The sequence below is a fragment of the Ceratocystis lukuohia genome (assembly GCF_044167205.1).
Source record: "Ceratocystis lukuohia strain C4212 chromosome Unknown Supercontig6_pilon, whole genome shotgun sequence".
NCBI lineage: Eukaryota > Fungi > Ascomycota > Sordariomycetes > Microascales > Ceratocystidaceae > Ceratocystis > Ceratocystis lukuohia.
Window position 1 is genome coordinate 1,023,431 of NW_027263525.1, and position 17,269 is coordinate 1,040,699.

A 17,269-nucleotide genomic window follows, 5' to 3' on the forward strand; every position below is an offset into this window, starting at 1 on the left:
CGGTAAGGCTGGCCTTCGATATCATTTGCCGATTTTGCCTTGTCTAGACCGTGTACTAACAAATAGACCCCTCATTCTTTTGCGCTGCTAATTAGACTGCAAAAGCTCAAAATTACTTGGCTCTTTTAGAGATCGCTCGATGCGAAGGCAACTGGTCTGCAGTTCCCGAGCTTGTGCGCAAAGTGCGGAAGCATGCGCCTGAACGGGCTTGTAAGGAGCTCTCTACTCCCCTATATTTAATTACCCTCCAAGCTCTCCTAGCTTTCTTATTCTAACAGTATCCCCCTGATACAGGCCTTACACTTGCAGCGTTGACGGAAGCCCAGATTGCCGAAGCTACTCAAAGCTCTACAGAAAACTCAACTCCCACTTCTGATACCCTTCAAGTCGCCCAACAGTTGCCCAAACTTGTCGAGGCCATCGAAAACGAATCAACATACCCTCAGGATCGTTTTCAAGCCACCATTTGCGCAGGATGGCTACACTGGGTTGTTGGTGAATACAGCCTTGCGGCTCTACGACTCCCAAATCGGATCGACGAAGAATACCCCTCGCTACAAAACCCATCTGAATGGACCACGGTATGTGCCCTCAAAGCGGCCTATCTAAAGGGAAACTGTGCCGCGCGCACCAGCCAACCTTTAGATGCTCTCTCCGTCTTCGAGACCGGCCTTGCTGCCATGGATGGTGTTTGGGGCGCCGACAAGCAGCCTCGCCGACAGCTACGATACTGGGCCGAGCTTTTCCTTTCAGAATACAGCATGCTTAGCAGCCAAGTGCTGAGCCGACAAGAAAAGGCTCTTCAAGACCTCAACTCATTATCCGGCTTCCGCTCATGGTCGCGTTACTGGGAATCTTTGGTTGGGCCTGTTATCGGTGGTCAAGGCTTCCGGGGCTCTGTCCCCAGGAGGAGAATCTGGTACGAGTACTATGTCGCGCTAAGCAATATCCTCGAACTAGACCTCCCCTTGCCAACGGCCCATGTCAAACCCATCAATGAGACATCAGCCCGTACCCAGCTTCGCATAGAACTCAAAAAGACCGAGTCTGCCTACGAGGCACTGTTGTTGGATGAAACCCAGTTCCCCAAGGCCGATGAGGAGCGCGAAGAGGTTGAAGCCTTTGTACAACTAGCCATGAAAAACTGGTCGATCCTGTGTGGCCGTGGCTGGAAGGAGGCCGACCTTGGCCAGGGGGGCCGTGCAAGCATCAGCCGTGGTGTTTTGGATATCCTCTACCGGGCTGCTACCAAAACGTATCACAGCACCGCAATTTTGAGACATCTAGTTACTGTGCACCTAGCTGTAGCAGAGTTTGATATTGCCTTCAAAGCCTTTGATTCGTACATGGAGGTCGTCAAAAAGGCCAAGGCCCGTGTTGAAAAAACTGGGGTGGCTGAACCTAGCTTAGACGATGATAATACGGTCCTCAAAACCATGAGCCAGGCCATTGTTGCCCTGTGCCGTTATGGCGGTGCTTCTGCCACTGAAAAGGCCCATGACCTTGCTCGTGAACTTGAAGACACCATGGCACATCTGCCTCAACTTCAGCCAGCTTCGGAGGTTGCCACGCCCATTGAGCCCACGCACGAAATCGGGATACACACAAAGGTCGCTGGTGATACTCTCGCCTTTGCTTGGCAAGCTATTGGCCTCGCTCATGCCAGCTGGTCAAGAGTGACTCCGGACGCTCCATCACGCACTGAGATCCAGGCAAAAGCCATCCGCAGCTTGCGCAAGAGTCTTTCTCCTGCATTTGGCCGTAGCAGGGACGTGCAGAGTCTGTACTCTTTAGGGCTGCTTCTCGCTGAGCGCCGAGACATTGGGGCTGCCATTGAAGTGGTCAAGGCAGCGCTTGTATCAACCAAATCCCAAGAGCCAAATGCCGCTCTAGTATATGGGCCATATTGGCAGGAACGTGCTTTCATCCCTGTGTGGCATTTACTTGCCCTTCTACTGAGCGCTCGGCAGGATTTCATGATGGCTGCCCGTGCCTGTGAAGGCGCATTTGAGCAGTTCAAAGACCCATCCGTGCTTTTTGGTAGTCAACAAGTCTTTCATAGCGAGCACCTGAAAGCCCAGGCCGCTCCTCAGGCTTCTTTTGGACTTGTCGATGAGTTAGATGATGCTGAGCGCGAAGCTATTCTGGAGGTTAAAATGACGCAATTAGCCCTAATCGAGCTTCTTGAAGGCCCCGAGATTGCAGTTAATGCCAGCTATGAGCTCATCACACTGTACTCTCGTCTCTTTGGATCGACTGCTACTACGCCCAAGACATCTCTCCAGCCCCCGCCTGCCCAGATCCCCCCTAAGAGTTCATCTGGCACCGTCCGTAGTTTTAGAGGAAGTATCTTCGGCTCTCGTGCCGGGAAATCTCCCTCGCCGGCGGTAGGCGCGACAGCACTGTCAGTTGACGTGGTCTCGGCTGAATCTCGGCCACTAAGCACTCTTCCTGGGACGCCCAGTCTTCCTAGCAACGGGATGAGCTCGCCTACAGCCGCTCCAACGCCGGCTATTCAAATCACTACCGAAAAGAATGGCAGCGCGCAGCGGTCAACATCGGCAAAACCCACAGGCGGTCGGTCTTCTCGACGTAGCAGCATCCGTAATCGAGATAGAAGCGCCAGTGGTGGTAAGCGTGCCTCATCAAGTGGCCCAAACTATCGCAACGTGCCGGATGGCGAGGCCTTCTTTAGTCCCGAGGGCAATTCATCCTCTGATGCATTTGCGCTCACCTCTCGTCCACAGGCATCTATAGCTTCTGCCTTTGTTCGTCGCCAGAACGTGGGCTCGCTAGATACATTCATTTCTACCAAGGCAAAGGGCCTAGATCACTTAGTAGACCATGCTATTGATGGCGTCTTCTCGCTACCACCACCGCTCCCGCCAATTGTTTTCTCTAAAGATGAGGAAAAACGCCAACGCAGCGTTATTCTCATTAGACTATGGCTTATGGTAGCAGGATTCTATAGACGGGCCGATATGGTTGAAGATGCAAAGGGTGCCGTGGCTGAAGCACAGAAGCTGGTTCAGACCCTCGAGACTGAGCTAACAAATGATGCCACGGGTTCACTAATTCTCAAGGTGCCAAAATGGGCGGAGAAGAGAAGCGTGGATGAGCTGTGGGCTGATGTATGGGCTGAGTTTGGCAATATCTCCCTAACCAATGATGCCCCTCTCGATGCCCGCAGAAATTTCGAGTCGGCCCTCACGTATTTTCCAAATCACGCTGCGGGCATTGTCGGCCTGTCCAACATACTTCTGGACATTTACACCGAAGATCTTGTCCCTGTTTCCCACGAGCCTTCCTCTCATGATAGCTATTCCCACACCCACAGCTCGGTCGCAACCAATTCGGAACTGAGCTCTAACTCGTCTAAAAACAAGGGCACATCACCCCTGACCAACGAGCCCCTAGGCCTCGGTCCCAATCGTCCCATCAGACCGCCGACTTCCTTCTCTAATGCCGAAAACGAAACTAAACTAGCTTCTGAGTCCTATCCAGACTTCAAGCACTCTTCGACGCTTCCGCACAAGTGCTTCTCGCCTGAGCCGCGGCCCTCGTCACTCCCTTTGATCGACCGGCTAGCGGCACGTGATCGCGCATATGGCCTGTTATCAGCGCTGACTAAGCGCGGCTCAGGCTGGAATAACTCGGAGGCGTGGTTTGCGCTTTCCCGTGCGTACGAGGAGAGCGGACAACCAGAGAAGGCCAAGGATGTGCTTTGGTGGTGTGTTGATTTGGAGGAGGGTCGGGCCATACGCGATTGGTCTGTGCTGGGCGATGACGGATACATCCTGTAAGGCGGATGGGTAACCCGAAGCTTTTTATGTCCTCTTTAGGGTGTGGTTGATATGGAAGTAAATCTGCCTATTTCAGGATATACCTACCTGTTAGTTTGCCATACAGCCTGCAACATAAACTATTATATACACATATAACATTCAATAGAATACACTACAATTTGCCTCAAACTAAATCCTTATAGCTTATACTCGAACGGCTTCAGACCTTGAGCGCCAACTTCTACCATAAACACTGCCCCTCCAAACTCCATGCTCTTTTCATCCCCGCTCTCCTCGTCAGCGGCCGTTGTGATGAACAGCTTTGAGTCGACAAATTGCACGCACGTGACATTCCGCGTGGGCAAACACACCTCGCCTACCACCTCCCCATTTGGTGCAATCTTCAGAACCTTACCCTCGCCATAAACCGCATGCCACATGTTCCCTTCTGTGTCGATGCGGAAGCCATCGGGCTCACCCGTTCCCCCATGGGTATAGAATATGCGCTGGCTGGAATAGCTGTGTTGTGCGGCGTTATAGTTGAATGCAAAGACCTGGCGTGCTGATGAGTGCGTAAAATACATAGTTGAGGTATCGGGCGACCAGCCAATGGTGTTAGGTATTGTAATAGGCAGCGACGGAAGGTGCCGCTCACGCTGGCCATGAGCGTATGTTACCAACCCGCCTTTGTTGTTTCAGTGACCATGTCAGCGATTCGCTTTGCGTATATGCAAAAGTGTCGTTTGTTTATGATCATGCAAGGGATACTACTTACCTTCTGGGCGGAAATCACCCTGACCAAAGTCTGTCATATATCCCAGCCAGAACCGGCCATCTGGACCAACCGCGCCGTCGTTTGGCCGCAGTCGCTCGTTTTGCTGCTCCGTTAGTGGCGCCAGGTACTCCAGTTCACCGGTTTTGCGATGCAGCTTTGCTAGGCCATGCTTCGCACCGACCAAGATTGTCTGTGCTGGGTCAACACCAGCGATATCCGCAGTCACTGTCACTCGTGTGGCAAGCGGGAGAGTGTTTAGAGTTTTAGTAGCGAGATATACGGTATGTAGACAATTGCCCTTGATGTCGACGAAGCGCACTGAGTCAGTGGCGGGTTCGTAGTATGGACCTTCGCCAAGCTGGCAACGCAGCTTGGGCAGGAAGGGATCGGTGACAGTCCAGATATGCATTTTATGAGCTTCTATGGCCCATTTGCTACCAGCTCCAGCTAAATAAAGGATTTTGTTGCAAGTATATCTCTGTTGTAGGCAAAATGGCTGAGTATGAAAATCTTAGAGACCGTGAAGTTATCACGCCATCTAAGGAAGGAATGAAAGTAAAGCGGGGGCTGCTGGCCAGGGAAGCAGTTTCCTTTGAAGTGAGAAAGCTACGCAATGAGAGACTATTGCCAGCTTTTTGATTCAAGCAAGAACCCCCGCAGAAATCCATCGCCACCTAGTGGAGCACTTGCAGGGTGACGACTTAGCGGCCTAGCGAAGACATGCTTCAGTATCCTTTTGACTTTGAGGGACTTTGCTTTATATATATTAACTGCACTCTTCAACATCGCTACCCCGACGATATTTGCGTAAATACTTTAAAGTCAACATGGCGCAGCTTTTCCATATTTATGTAGCCCTACATCACAAGACATGCGGCTCTTCCTCCATGTCTAGGTCTCCAAACCCCAGACCCCAAGTACACCATTCTGTTGGCGGCCATCCGCCTGCACTGCGACCGAGCCATCACCACTATTCTCATCAACATCTCTAAGGCCCTCTTGAAGTCTGCGCAGTCTTTGCGCCAAAAGCCCAACAGCAAGCGGTCCAACTATAGTGCACAACACCACAGCCCAAGTGACAACTAGAAATATCTGCGAGCTTGATTGGCTTTCATCGGGGTCATCCGTATTCGAAGATTCAAAGATTCCTTGGCTCTCGGCGAGCGAGGATATCAGAAAGCCAATTTCTCCTCTGGCAACCATGCCACATCCGATGAGAGAGGCCGGATACAGAGACAGCGGCCGTTGCCCTGCAGGAGAGGTATGTCTATGCGACGGACCGTCCCTTTCGCTCCTTTCGCTCCCTTCTCTAGATATCTCTTGTTCTTCACCTGTGTGGGCAGCCACGCCACTCTGATCCTTCTGAGAAGGGTTTGCAGCTTGCGAGGGGGGGCTAGCTTGGGCATTTGCATCAACAACTATGGCATCTGGCTTTTCTATCTTTGGCGATAAACAAGTCGATAGCGACGTCAACCTTTTCATCAGGTATCTTGTTGTGTTTTTGAAGGCGTTAGACAGACGGCAGAAGGTGTTGGGCAGAGACACCCGCACCAGCCATAGGCCACAGGCAACCTTCCCCAAAACCATCAGTATGGAGTAAACGACTCCCTTCCATACCACAGTTCCAGAAAACATCTCCGTTATAGGTATCGAGAATCCAATTGAAGCCTATAGTCACCACACGGGCGTACATTAGTTCCATGTTCAGTCTCTAGTTGATCGTGAATACAAATAGCACAAAAGAAAAAGAACAAAGAATTTCTAACTCACAAAGAAGAAAGGCCTCAAGACCCGATTCACGGCTCCCGAGTAGTACATTTCGTACGCCTGCAAGCCGCTAAGCCCCTCTACTACACCATTGCCCTGTCTTTGCTCTGCTTCCGTTTGCGCTCTCGACTCATGGCAAGAAAATTCCGTATCCCACCAAGTCACACAAACACCCGCGATATATGCAGCGTAAAGAACCGACGTACCTGCGTACCCCGCACCTGCTACAAGCCCCAGCAGTACAAGTGTGTGGATTACCACCGCAGCTTCCCGGCCCCCCAGGGTCTCTTTTATCAGTTGCGGTGTGTTTTGCTTTTGTCTGTACGAATTAATGCGAAACGTAAGTGGCTTCACAGCCCAAATGCAGACAGCAGGAGCAAGGACTGCAAACCCTATAGATACCAATACTGGTCGGAGAACATCAGACACCGATAGCCCAGCGCCCGGAGAGGAAGACTGGCCCAGGCTTGAAATAACCTGCACCATTACTAGCCCTATCACATCGTCCAGCATCGCTGCGCTGGTGAGAATAACCCCCAATCGCGTATGAGCAAGGCCACTAGAGCGTAACAGCGTAAAGGTCGTCCCAAGACTGGTTGAACATAAAGCAGCTCCTGCGGCAAAACACTGAAGACTAGTTGCATTAAGCAGAGTCTTAAGAGCAAAAGAGAAGCTAATTGGAAGGGCAATTCCGGTGAATGCCACGCCTAACGAGAGCCAGAAGTTTGCCTTCAAAGCCGATAGAGAGGTCGATAGCCCGCCTAATTTGCCTCATAATTAGCAACGCAGTATCTTGCAAAGGAGGAGGGTAACATTTTCAAATTTTCAATATGGCTAGAAATGCCGCCTCACCTTCATACACCATCAGAATCAAGCCTAAATATCCAAGCTGCACAATCGTCGCCTCAATTGTGTCATCCAACCACTTCACGCCAGGCGTGCCCCATGTGATGCCCAAAGCTATCTGTCCTAATAGCCCGCAGTATGCCAGCTTGTCAAAGACAGAGTTCAGGGCATTCAATGCAAGCAGAAGCGATGCTTGTGTCAGCACAGTGGCGATGGTGGGTTCATGATATGGCAATGCTGCCGTTGCAATAGTGCTATGGGTCGCAGTAGTTTCCGTGCTACTCATGGTGAACACACTTCTAAATAGTACTAACTACGGAAGAAAAAACAAACAATGACTGGTTGCGGCTTTTGTGAAGTCGTTTACGATTCGTGTTGCTAGTCACATGAAACGAAACCCTCGGCCACAACCTTAGTCTAACCCTAGTGCCTAACATCACATGACTTACAGCGCAGAATAAACGGCCAATTAATAGCTGTTGTTTACATTTGCATATGCATATGTTTGTCCTAATTCGCCATACCGCAAACATCCTCAATCATACGCATACGACACTATGTGATGTGATTGGCACTGCGGGAAAGCCCCGAGTCTGACCTGTCCAATCATGAAGAGTCATCAATCCTGTGATAGCTAGTATGTTGCTATATACAGTAGCATGCATACCATATCATACGTACATGTGATGTGATATATTCTCCCCCTAGGATGCACAGATGCTTGCAAAGGAAGTATGGGTTGATGAGGGGTGGGAGGGTCTTTTTTTCTTTTTTTTCCGCCCTGGTCTCTTAGACCCTTGGGAGTATGTTCCAAGTGACCCTTTTCCTTCCAATGTTTCGTCCAACTAGCTTTCTAGGCGTTGCAACCGAGATTTAGTATCTCGGAGAAGGATTGGATTGGTGATAGCCAATGACGCTATGGCAGCTCGAAAAGCTCGCCCGAGATTTGGGGGGGGGGGGGGGGGGAGTGAGAGAAGGTATGAACTGAATCCCGAACAGCTATAGAAGCACCACATCCACAAAGGCCGAACAGAAAGCGATGTTATGCTGATATTCACCCTAATTGACTAGCTGACCAGTCTGTCCATAGCTAGCCTAGGCGAGCTGAAGAGTGGGCTTCTAGCCTGCTCAATAACTTGAAGAGATCTTGACAACAGTATCATCCCTATCCTTGTCCCGTGTTTAAGCGTTGCTGGCGCCTAGGTCAGTAAAACAAACCTAGTTGACAGATTATGATTGTTATTTGTCTGCTTCCAAAAAGCCCAAATGTCCCCCTCCTTCGTCCATGTTAAATGAAGGGCAGGGGAAATTGCATCAAGAGAAGCCCTTTTTTGTTTCTTTTACTCAAGAACGGGGCTAACTGCTCGTATGATCGACCTGAACAGGCCAGGCCCCTCTTGCTCTTCTTTCACATGTGCCACCCAACGGTACGTCAAAAGGTTTAGCGAGTTAAGCATTTCTCGCTTTGTATCTGGACAGCAAGAGACAAAGGCTAATAATGTAAGTGGTGCCAAGAGAGAAAATACAAGATGCAAAGGCCAAAGTGCCAAGGGCCAAAAGACCAATGTCGAAAGAACCTCCCTCACTCTCACTCTCACTCTCACTCTCACTCCCACCCTCACTCTTACTCTCACTCTCACTCTCACCCTCACTCTCGCTCTCTTCCTTCTCTCTATCATTTCCCTAGGAGCCAGGGCTAGATATAACGGCGAGAGATGGGGACGTATTACCTAGTGGAATATCACTCTACTACATCATAGAGTCACAGTGCATGAAGGCGTAGCATGTGGCATCAAATATGTACGCAGGGCGCCATATGTATAACATACATGTGTGTACACATGTACATTCATGGCCAAGATGTCCCTATGCATGTGACTCCATGTCTGTATCTACCTACGTGCCTGCCTGTGTGTATGCGTGTGTCTATGTGTCTTGCATCTTGCCGAGAAAACAAGCGCGTAATGGGGAAGAAAAGATACGCAGCACGATTCTCATTGGTTTTAATTTTCTTCCCCCATATCTTCCCTACCCGTTGAGTTGCTCGATTGCATCATCATCTTCATACATACATACATGTGCATGTACATATGCATCCTATGTATTTGCTTAGACTGCAACCGAATGTAAACAAACAGCTTATTTGCTTCAGAGGCAAAGGCCTTGCCTGCCCCCCGGCCTAGTCTGCAATCATTTCCTCTTGGTAACTATAAGGTCAGTGCGTGAGGTGGCTGATGTCATCATTCGTGAGAGGAAAGAGAAAGTTTGGAGTAGCTATTATGCTCTAAGCAACAGTGCTCGCCAGAAATAATATGCATGTTTACATGCTCACGCTTTGTGCCACTCTAGCTTAGCCTTACGGAATCGAGCAGCTCAGCATAATGAGAACAGAAAGCAAGACTTGACTTCTTCAGGCCTAGCCTTTCATAGTCTGCCCATTGTTGGTCCGTTGTAGCTCTTGCTGTCGTCGTAGCGCCTAAACTCAAACTCCTTTGTCATTCTACAAAAGGGGACTAACCAGAGTGACATCCCTAGTCTGGTTTCACCGCCAAACAAAGTTTGTTGGTTGGGCTGGCAATCTACATATGGCTCGCCCAGACAAAACAGCACACCATTCCATATGCCCATGTCCTCCCCATCTTGTCACGTTTTCCTATTTTTTTTTACTGTACGAGCTGTTTTTTGTTTTAATTTTACGTTATTTTATTTTCTTTTTACATATGTATAGTACATTACAACATATCTATTACTCTGTTCTTTATATCCACTATGTGCTTGTGGGATACGCTGGTGTGTGATGAGATGGAAGCAGCCCTGCTGACACCTTGATTAGACCAATAAGCCCCTTACCCCCGCAGAAATCACTGTTTCTTTCTTTCTTTTTCTATCCGCTCGTCCCCCTTTTTCTCTTTTGATTCCCAATGAAGAAGCGTCGTGATATTGCTGGACACAATGTGAAAGGCTGGCTGCTACATTATTCACCGATGCCATTCAACATGAAAGCGCGACAGAGCGACAGAGCTGTGCTAGTGCTAAAGACACCAGGGGGGGCTGAAAACCAGGCCCCCTTGTTGAGGCCCTGCAGATGGTTTGGTGGTTGCGACATCTATGTAACATTCACACAGAGAAGCACATCTGCATATTATGCATGAAGAGAAAATGAGCGTATTGCTCACGAGACCTCGTGTATGGTGGTGCCAACCCTATTATCCAGGGTTATCACAAAGTGTGCCATGAGTAGCCCGTCCAATAATACCCAGCCATATTCACAAATAACGGGTAGCCAATTTCCCCTGGACAGGGAAATTTCTAGATCGAGACGTGGATAGTCTGCCATGACCTTCCATGCAAGCAATACAGAGACACGTATGCATATACCTGCACTCGTATTTGCAAAAATGGACAAGTATACATGTATACAGATATACAGTTAATATACAGGAACCTATATCTGTTTGTGCTGGCCAAATCATTCTGTCTGTACCACAACGACTATTAATAGATGACTCTGGCTCGCCCTATACCGACATTATGGCTGACTAAGCATCACAAGCTTGGGCGGAAAAAAGTTTCAAGTACATATGCACAACAAAGCCACTCTGTCAAAATTTAGCACAGACTTTCCTGCTCTCAAGCCTACAAGTACTGTGTAGAATGTACACGGTCAGATAAAGCATGAAGAAAACGCAGGGGCTAAATTGGCCAAAGCTTACTGCTACCTTCTGCTATATGTCGAGAGCCCCTCAGTCCCTTGCTCTGGTTCCTTGAACGATGCTCTTGCTCCCTACTAGGCGGCGGGGAGCTCGACAAAGGGCTAGAACACCCTAACCTTTTCTCTATGCTTTAGCAATCGGAAAAAGCGTTGATGAAGCAAGGAGCAGCCTGTTTAGCCCGAAAAACATCGCAACACACAAGCAAGGATATAACCCTGAACGGGGAACATGGTATCTATGCACACTATCAGCGTTGCTTGGATTAATCCTTTTGGACCCTTGGGACAGCAGATTCAAATGCGAATGCGTCAGACATAGTACACTACATATGCACATGCTGGTCTGCAGGCATGCCTGTTGTATAGTAGGTGTATGTTATGATCATCGCGTTTAAGCTTGGACTAATCTTGACCGCATCTGCCGCCTTTTTCTTTCCATCGCTGCTGTTGTACCCCCTTGATTTCACGACCTGAGCAAGACGAGTGAGAGTGCAGGCATGGGCTACAGCTTTTTATCGAGGGGAGAAGCGGAGATGCTAGTATGGGGCTACTCAGAGGACAAGCTGTGCGAGTTGGACTAGATTGACCAAGAGCATGAATGAAACTTACCAGACTTGTGAGGGATAAGGTGGGTATGGGTGGTGTCAGCAATTAACCGCTCGAGGGGACCACGGGGACTTCTCCTGCATATGCCAACAACAAACCATTGGGTCCATTGGGTAATACTACCTGAAGGACCTACTGTTAACTGGGAACAGAAGAAATTAGACACAAAATAAGTCTATAGATGGGCATGTTCAGCTTCTTCAAGGCCTGCCTTTCCCCTTATCTAACATGACATGTCACTGGTATTCTTCCCAATAGCTAGACTAGTTGGCCTTGCTGCTTTTTCCCTCTGCCTAACCAAAAACTCTGGAGCAACGTTGTCTTTTTGCTTTCTTTTTTTCTTTTTTTTTTTCTCCCTCTTATAGCTCTTATTCGCCTGCCGCTAACAGGCACAGCCATGGATAAGCAGCCTCATATTCTAGGATTTTCCCTGCTAGATATTCCGTTTGTTTAGGAGCCTTAGCCCAATATGGATAGAATATTTTCGCGGAGGACATCCGAGAATGCAGAGGCAAGATCGGATCACGGTGCGTCACCTTCTCCTTTGATGAGCATTAGCTCAGGTTTGGCGTGAAAGTGTAATAGGGTCGGGGTGATGATTTGTTTACAGTGGATCATCAAACACACAAAGTCGGAGGAGGGGCTGAAAAAAGGGAAAATTAAAAAAAGAAAACAAGAACAGAAATAAAAAAAAAATAAAAAAAAAATAAAAAAGGAGAATAAAAGGAATCAAGGGCTTCAGGAGTTGAGAAAGAAAGGGGTGTAGGAAGATGGATGGGGAAGAAGAAGAAGAAGACGGCAATGCAGGTGAAGAAGGGAGGAGGGAAAGAGAGCGCTGAGAAGGGTGTGAGAGGCATAACTTGTATCTACACGTGACGATTGGACAGGCAAGCCAGGCAAAGCTTCAGGCCCTATCCCTTCCTATTCTCTCCTTCCCCGCCCCTGCTAGATAGTCGTAAACCAACAAGGACCAGAGTAGTACTATGATATTTTGCATGTACAACTAAAAAAAATAAGGATTCTTACTTAGGGGAGGGGGCGGGGCCCATCGACGAACCAGACATATGGGAACTAGCATTATTTTTTTCCTGAACCGCTGGGTCGGTGAGCCACAACTGTGATGGGAAAGGAAGGGTAAGGGCTTCTGTAGGCAAGGTAAATAGTCGGAGGTGGAAAGTGAGCAAGAGGTCAAGGCTAACAGGGTTGTGGGAAACGATAGGGCATTAAGCAGGATGTGACATGTGGACTTTGACTCCTACAAGGAGTGTGGCCACCCATGGAGAAGCTGTGAGGCATTGACTTATAGTAGCGAAGGAGGGAAGTTAGGATGTTGAAGGCGGCATGATGTGATTGTGTGGGCAGGCAGTAAGGCGACTATAGAAAAGATATATCTGCATACATGTATGCGGTACGCTATATGAAGGCGTCTGTGTGTGTGTGTGCATGTGTATGAAAATCTCATATATGGTTGTCTGCATATATTAGCAGCAAGCACCACGTATTATTCGATGCTACTACTCCATAGCGCATATAAATACCTGCTCAAGCGCGTAGTTAGCTACTTATATGTATATGTATATATATATGTACATATACTTGGGTACTTTCTTGCTGCAACTGCCTCCGTTTCCATTGTTTTTACCAGTATTTACTTTGTCCTAAGGCTCGCCAACTCCACCGACTTTGAGGCCATCTCTTGCTTCTACTTCTGCTTCTACTTGTGCTTGTGTTTGCTCTGCTTCAAGTGACCTGCCTTCCCTGTCCATGTTCATGGCATAGGCTACGGGCTGTTTGCTCCTTTCACTCCCATTGCTCTTCCTATGTTTCATCAGCTTCATTCAGCGCCAGCCAAGTCGTGCACAAAAAAAGAAAGCAAAGTTCCCCTCTCTGGCTCCTCGAAAGCCCCCCCAACCCAAAACTCCAGCAACTGGTACTAGGTGAATCTTGACACTGTTGCTCGCTGTGATTTTCCTTCATTATGATATAGCCCAGAAGTCTAATATACTAACTGACTCCTGATACGAATATTGTTGATAAATATACACCCCTATTATCACTTGAGAAACTGCCAGGCCAAGGTTCCGTACCTACTTAAGAGCTTTCTGGGTTGTTACCTCAAAAGGACCTGCTGCTACGAACCTCCTTCCTTCATTCTATGCTCTTGCTGCCCAGCTCTCCCCTCTTAGTTCTTCTGTTCTTTCTGCCTCTCTTGGCCCTCCTGCCTCTACTCCTCTGTTTTCTCTCCTATTATCTCCGTTCTTTCCTTATATTGCCCTACCCCGCTCCGTGACAGCACATTTGCTCCGTTTTCAAACCGCACCGCTTTCTCCTTCTCGTGATATTCTTCGTCCATTCGTATCAACGACAAGTTGAGTTACAGCTGTTGGAAGATTCAACGTCAACGACCACCAAGCTTCCCTTTTGGCTTTTCGTTTCTTGTTGTCACCTTGACAGCTTGTTCCGCTATTTTTTTTGACAGCTGCATATGTCGCACATGATCACGCACCTAATATTTGAGACGATTATCTTTATTTCTGCTGCTTTACGCTTGGTTGAGACGAGGAACTTGGTGTACATACAGTGAATATTACTGCAACTTACACACAACTTTGACACTCTGAGAATCTACAAACCCGGATACTTTAAAGCCTACAAAGAACGTCCTTTGCCGTGGGAAATACTACATAGCAAGAGACACAGCCCAATCAGCCCTTTCTTACTACATACCTACTCTCATAGCTAGAGACCCAACATATCCATCTTGCTTCTCTACCCTGTACTCCATTTCATCGCTACCGCTACGTCCAGTCTTCAAGAAATCCCGAATCAGTAAGTCATGCACTGCTAGACACACGCCAGCTTGTTATAATCTTCATTTTGCCAGAGTTGTCGAGGTGGATGGTCTTTGTCTAACCTGCAACTTCCCGTACATTGCACGACGACATCATGGCTACACTAATGCTTTCGAGACTCTTTCTGTCTCAACTTTCCAATTGTCCAGCTGCCTATACTTGCCATTTCGCTCGTGTACAGCAGTTGTCTCCAGCTCAGCTTTCAGTTAACATAATATCCCCAGTTACCTTAGTGCCATCTTGCATATCAACGTCTGCCCATCTACATCAATCTCTCATCGCCCACTGTCTATACTGTTACGCCTCAAAGCCGGACTGGAATTACCTTTCTTTGTAGCCCATCTTGTTGATTTTCTCTGTTTGCGCCCTTTACTGCTCACCGTTTGTCACTATTGCCACCCTGCCACAATATTCGCCTGAAGATATCAACTATTCTCGCCCTATCCCCTCATCACCACGCACTGCACTGCACTGCTTCATAGCTGGGCTTTTGTGACCGCCATCACTAGCAACTGCGCCTTACGCCTACCGCCTATCGCCTGCGTACCGCCTTGCACCCAAACCCTGGTACATCACCCTCATTTGGGACAAATTTGCGAACGAACAAAAAATAGCAAAAGGCATTCCCGCACTCACCGACTTCTCCAGCTTCAGCCCATAGTCAAAGTGACTTGACCCTTGTCAGAGGAAAATCAAATACCGTCATCATTTTCTCATTTTCCTTCCTTTTCCCTCGTTTTCGCTTGTCACTTATAGGTCTTAGCACTTTTTATTCAGGTGTCCTGGCGTTGTTGCTGTTACTAGGGGGGTTATCCCAACGCCGAGATTCTGCATTTTTGGTTCATCTTCTACTATCTCATGAACCATTAATGTAAGTACTTGCTCGACTCTAAACAGAGTTGTCCTGTATTTATTTTTAAATGTCGAAGCGTGGGGCGGCATCTTACGCAGGGACGGCTTCAAGAAGCCCTCTATCCCCGAAACAAGAACCTAGGCCACATGGTTCTCTTCAAGTGGAAACATCATCCAAGGCGACCAACTACCAGCCCTCTCGGCCTCCTTCGTCACACCTGAGCCCACATGATCACCAACTCTCGTCGGTAGATAAACAACATCCTGATTTTATGGATCCCCGAAGCTCCTATGGCGCCCCAACTCCAGCTCAATCCCGAGGCTTTGCCACTTCGTTGTATCATGATCAACCCCCTACAACTAACACTGCCACAGCCCCAGAGAGCCGTGTTCCGCACATTCCGCCATCTAGATACCAGGAATCTTCCCGGCCCATAAGTGGACATGCCAGCATGGGTTCAACTTTCACAGCTTATCAAACACATCGAGCGCCTCCGATTAAGAATGATGACGTTCTGCGACATGTCGGGCCGACGCCATTGCCGCCAATCGATGTTAGTGCAGGCCGCCGTATTCTAAGCCCAAGACTGCGCCGCCCGGAAAGCTTTAGTGGACCGTCTCCTTCCACAACAAGGCCAACTCTTTCGCTCGTTCCGTCAGCACCGCCTCTGAAGCGCACTCTTTCAAAGGACCACCATACAGATGCCCAATTGCACCCATTTGAACGCATTTCAAGGCAACCTTCAAGAAACCCCCTGGGCTATCCGCCAACGGGAGACAATACTGAGCCACAATACTCGCAATCTTCATCAGGGTCCCGCAAGGCCGATGGGCCGTTACGTCATGGACCGTCGCATGAGCCCTCATATAATTTGGCCCCATCAAGCCATCTCCCCCAGGCCATTTCAACACAGCACATAGATACCATCTATACTCACGGATCCTGGTCTCGAAAGCATTCTCCGGATTCTAGCATATCACCAGCCCATGCCTCTGAAAACAGAATGTGGCGTAACCCTTCAGTGAGCGAGCGTGGGCCAACAATCGGCCACCCATTAGTAGATCACCAAATTCAACGACCACCCCCTCTCTACCTAGAATTAAACCAAGGTGCACAAAGGGGGCTCATCCCGGTCCCTATCAACACGAATATCGCGTCAAAGCAAGCGAATGAAAAGCGGAAGCGCAATGCTTGTGCGTCGGCGAAGTTTAGGCAAAGAAAAAAAGCAGAGCATGTTCAAAATAAGGAGCGTATTGAACAGTTGGAAGATCGACTGACAATTATGAATGCCCAAATAACAAAGTTTTATACTTCAATGAATTACTACAAAGATGAAGTCTATAGACTCCGCAGTCTTGTAGAGTCTGTCCCCGAAATTGCCCATCGAACTCACGAAGGGCGCCGGAGTCCTGTCTTGGACGTGCCGCAAGACTTTCTGGAGTGGCTACACACGTTGCAAAACGCTAGATCAGACCAGGCGCAGAGACAGAGTGATAGCGCTGATGTGGCGTCTTCATCGACGTCAGAAAAGCGACCCTCGATGAGTCGTGCTGTATCTACGCAGTCTAACCCAAACACAGCTACTGCTGCTCACCAAGGCCAAAATGTGCCTGGCGCTCCGGCCTCATCTCGTAGCCACTCAGTAGCCGAGGGAAGCCGCAGAATACACCTTCCAAGTTCAGCCTCTAGTGCCGGCCCTGGCGCATATTTCCAGACCTCTACATCAAGTGATGGGAATCCCGAGATCATGAATCGTAGCCAAGGTGTTTACTCTGGCGAGGTTGGACAACAGCCAAAACAAAGCCCTCCATCAGCTTCCTCTAATGTTGAGCGCTTGCCTCCTATTAGCAGCCTTGGGCCATACAGCACGAGATATAATTCTCCTACTGACCCCCAGAGGTGAAGAGTTGAATGCCTAACATCAAGAGCGCAAGAAGAAGATATCCATTTGAAACGGATCACATTGTATATATTTACTGTGACTGAAAGCGCTATGCTATCACTACATATGCAAGGCACAAAATGTGTTTTATGGCTTGCACACATTTTTTCATTAGCTTCCTGTCAATATAG

The 17,269-nt window shown here is 48.6% G+C and overlaps 3 protein-coding genes across 3 annotated transcripts; 2 read left to right on the plus strand and 1 right to left on the minus strand.

The window, feature by feature from the left end:
* Positions 1-192: 192 nt before the first annotated feature.
* On the plus strand, positions 193-3,803 carry HOO65_060252 (putative cargo-transport protein ypp1; the record flags this gene model as incomplete). Its single annotated transcript, XM_071003637.1, has 2 exons — positions 193-210; positions 279-3,803. The coding sequence occupies 2 exons, from the start codon at positions 193-195 to the stop codon at positions 3,801-3,803; spliced, it is 3,543 nt and encodes a 1,180-aa protein (XP_070857602.1).
* A 179-nt stretch (positions 3,804-3,982) lies between these two features.
* HOO65_060253 (putative sugar lactone lactonase) lies at positions 3,983-4,969 on the minus strand (the record flags this gene model as incomplete). Its single annotated transcript, XM_071003996.1, has 2 exons — positions 3,983-4,470; positions 4,561-4,969. The coding sequence occupies 2 exons, from the start codon at positions 4,967-4,969 to the stop codon at positions 3,983-3,985; spliced, it is 897 nt and encodes a 298-aa protein (XP_070857603.1).
* Positions 4,970-15,647: 10,678 nt separating this feature from the next.
* On the plus strand, positions 15,648-17,099 carry HOO65_060254 (uncharacterized protein; the record flags this gene model as incomplete). Its single annotated transcript, XM_071001084.1, has 1 exon — positions 15,648-17,099. One exon carries the CDS (start codon positions 15,648-15,650, stop codon positions 17,097-17,099), a length of 1,452 nt encoding a protein of 483 aa, XP_070857604.1.
* Positions 17,100-17,269: the final 170 nt, after the last annotated feature.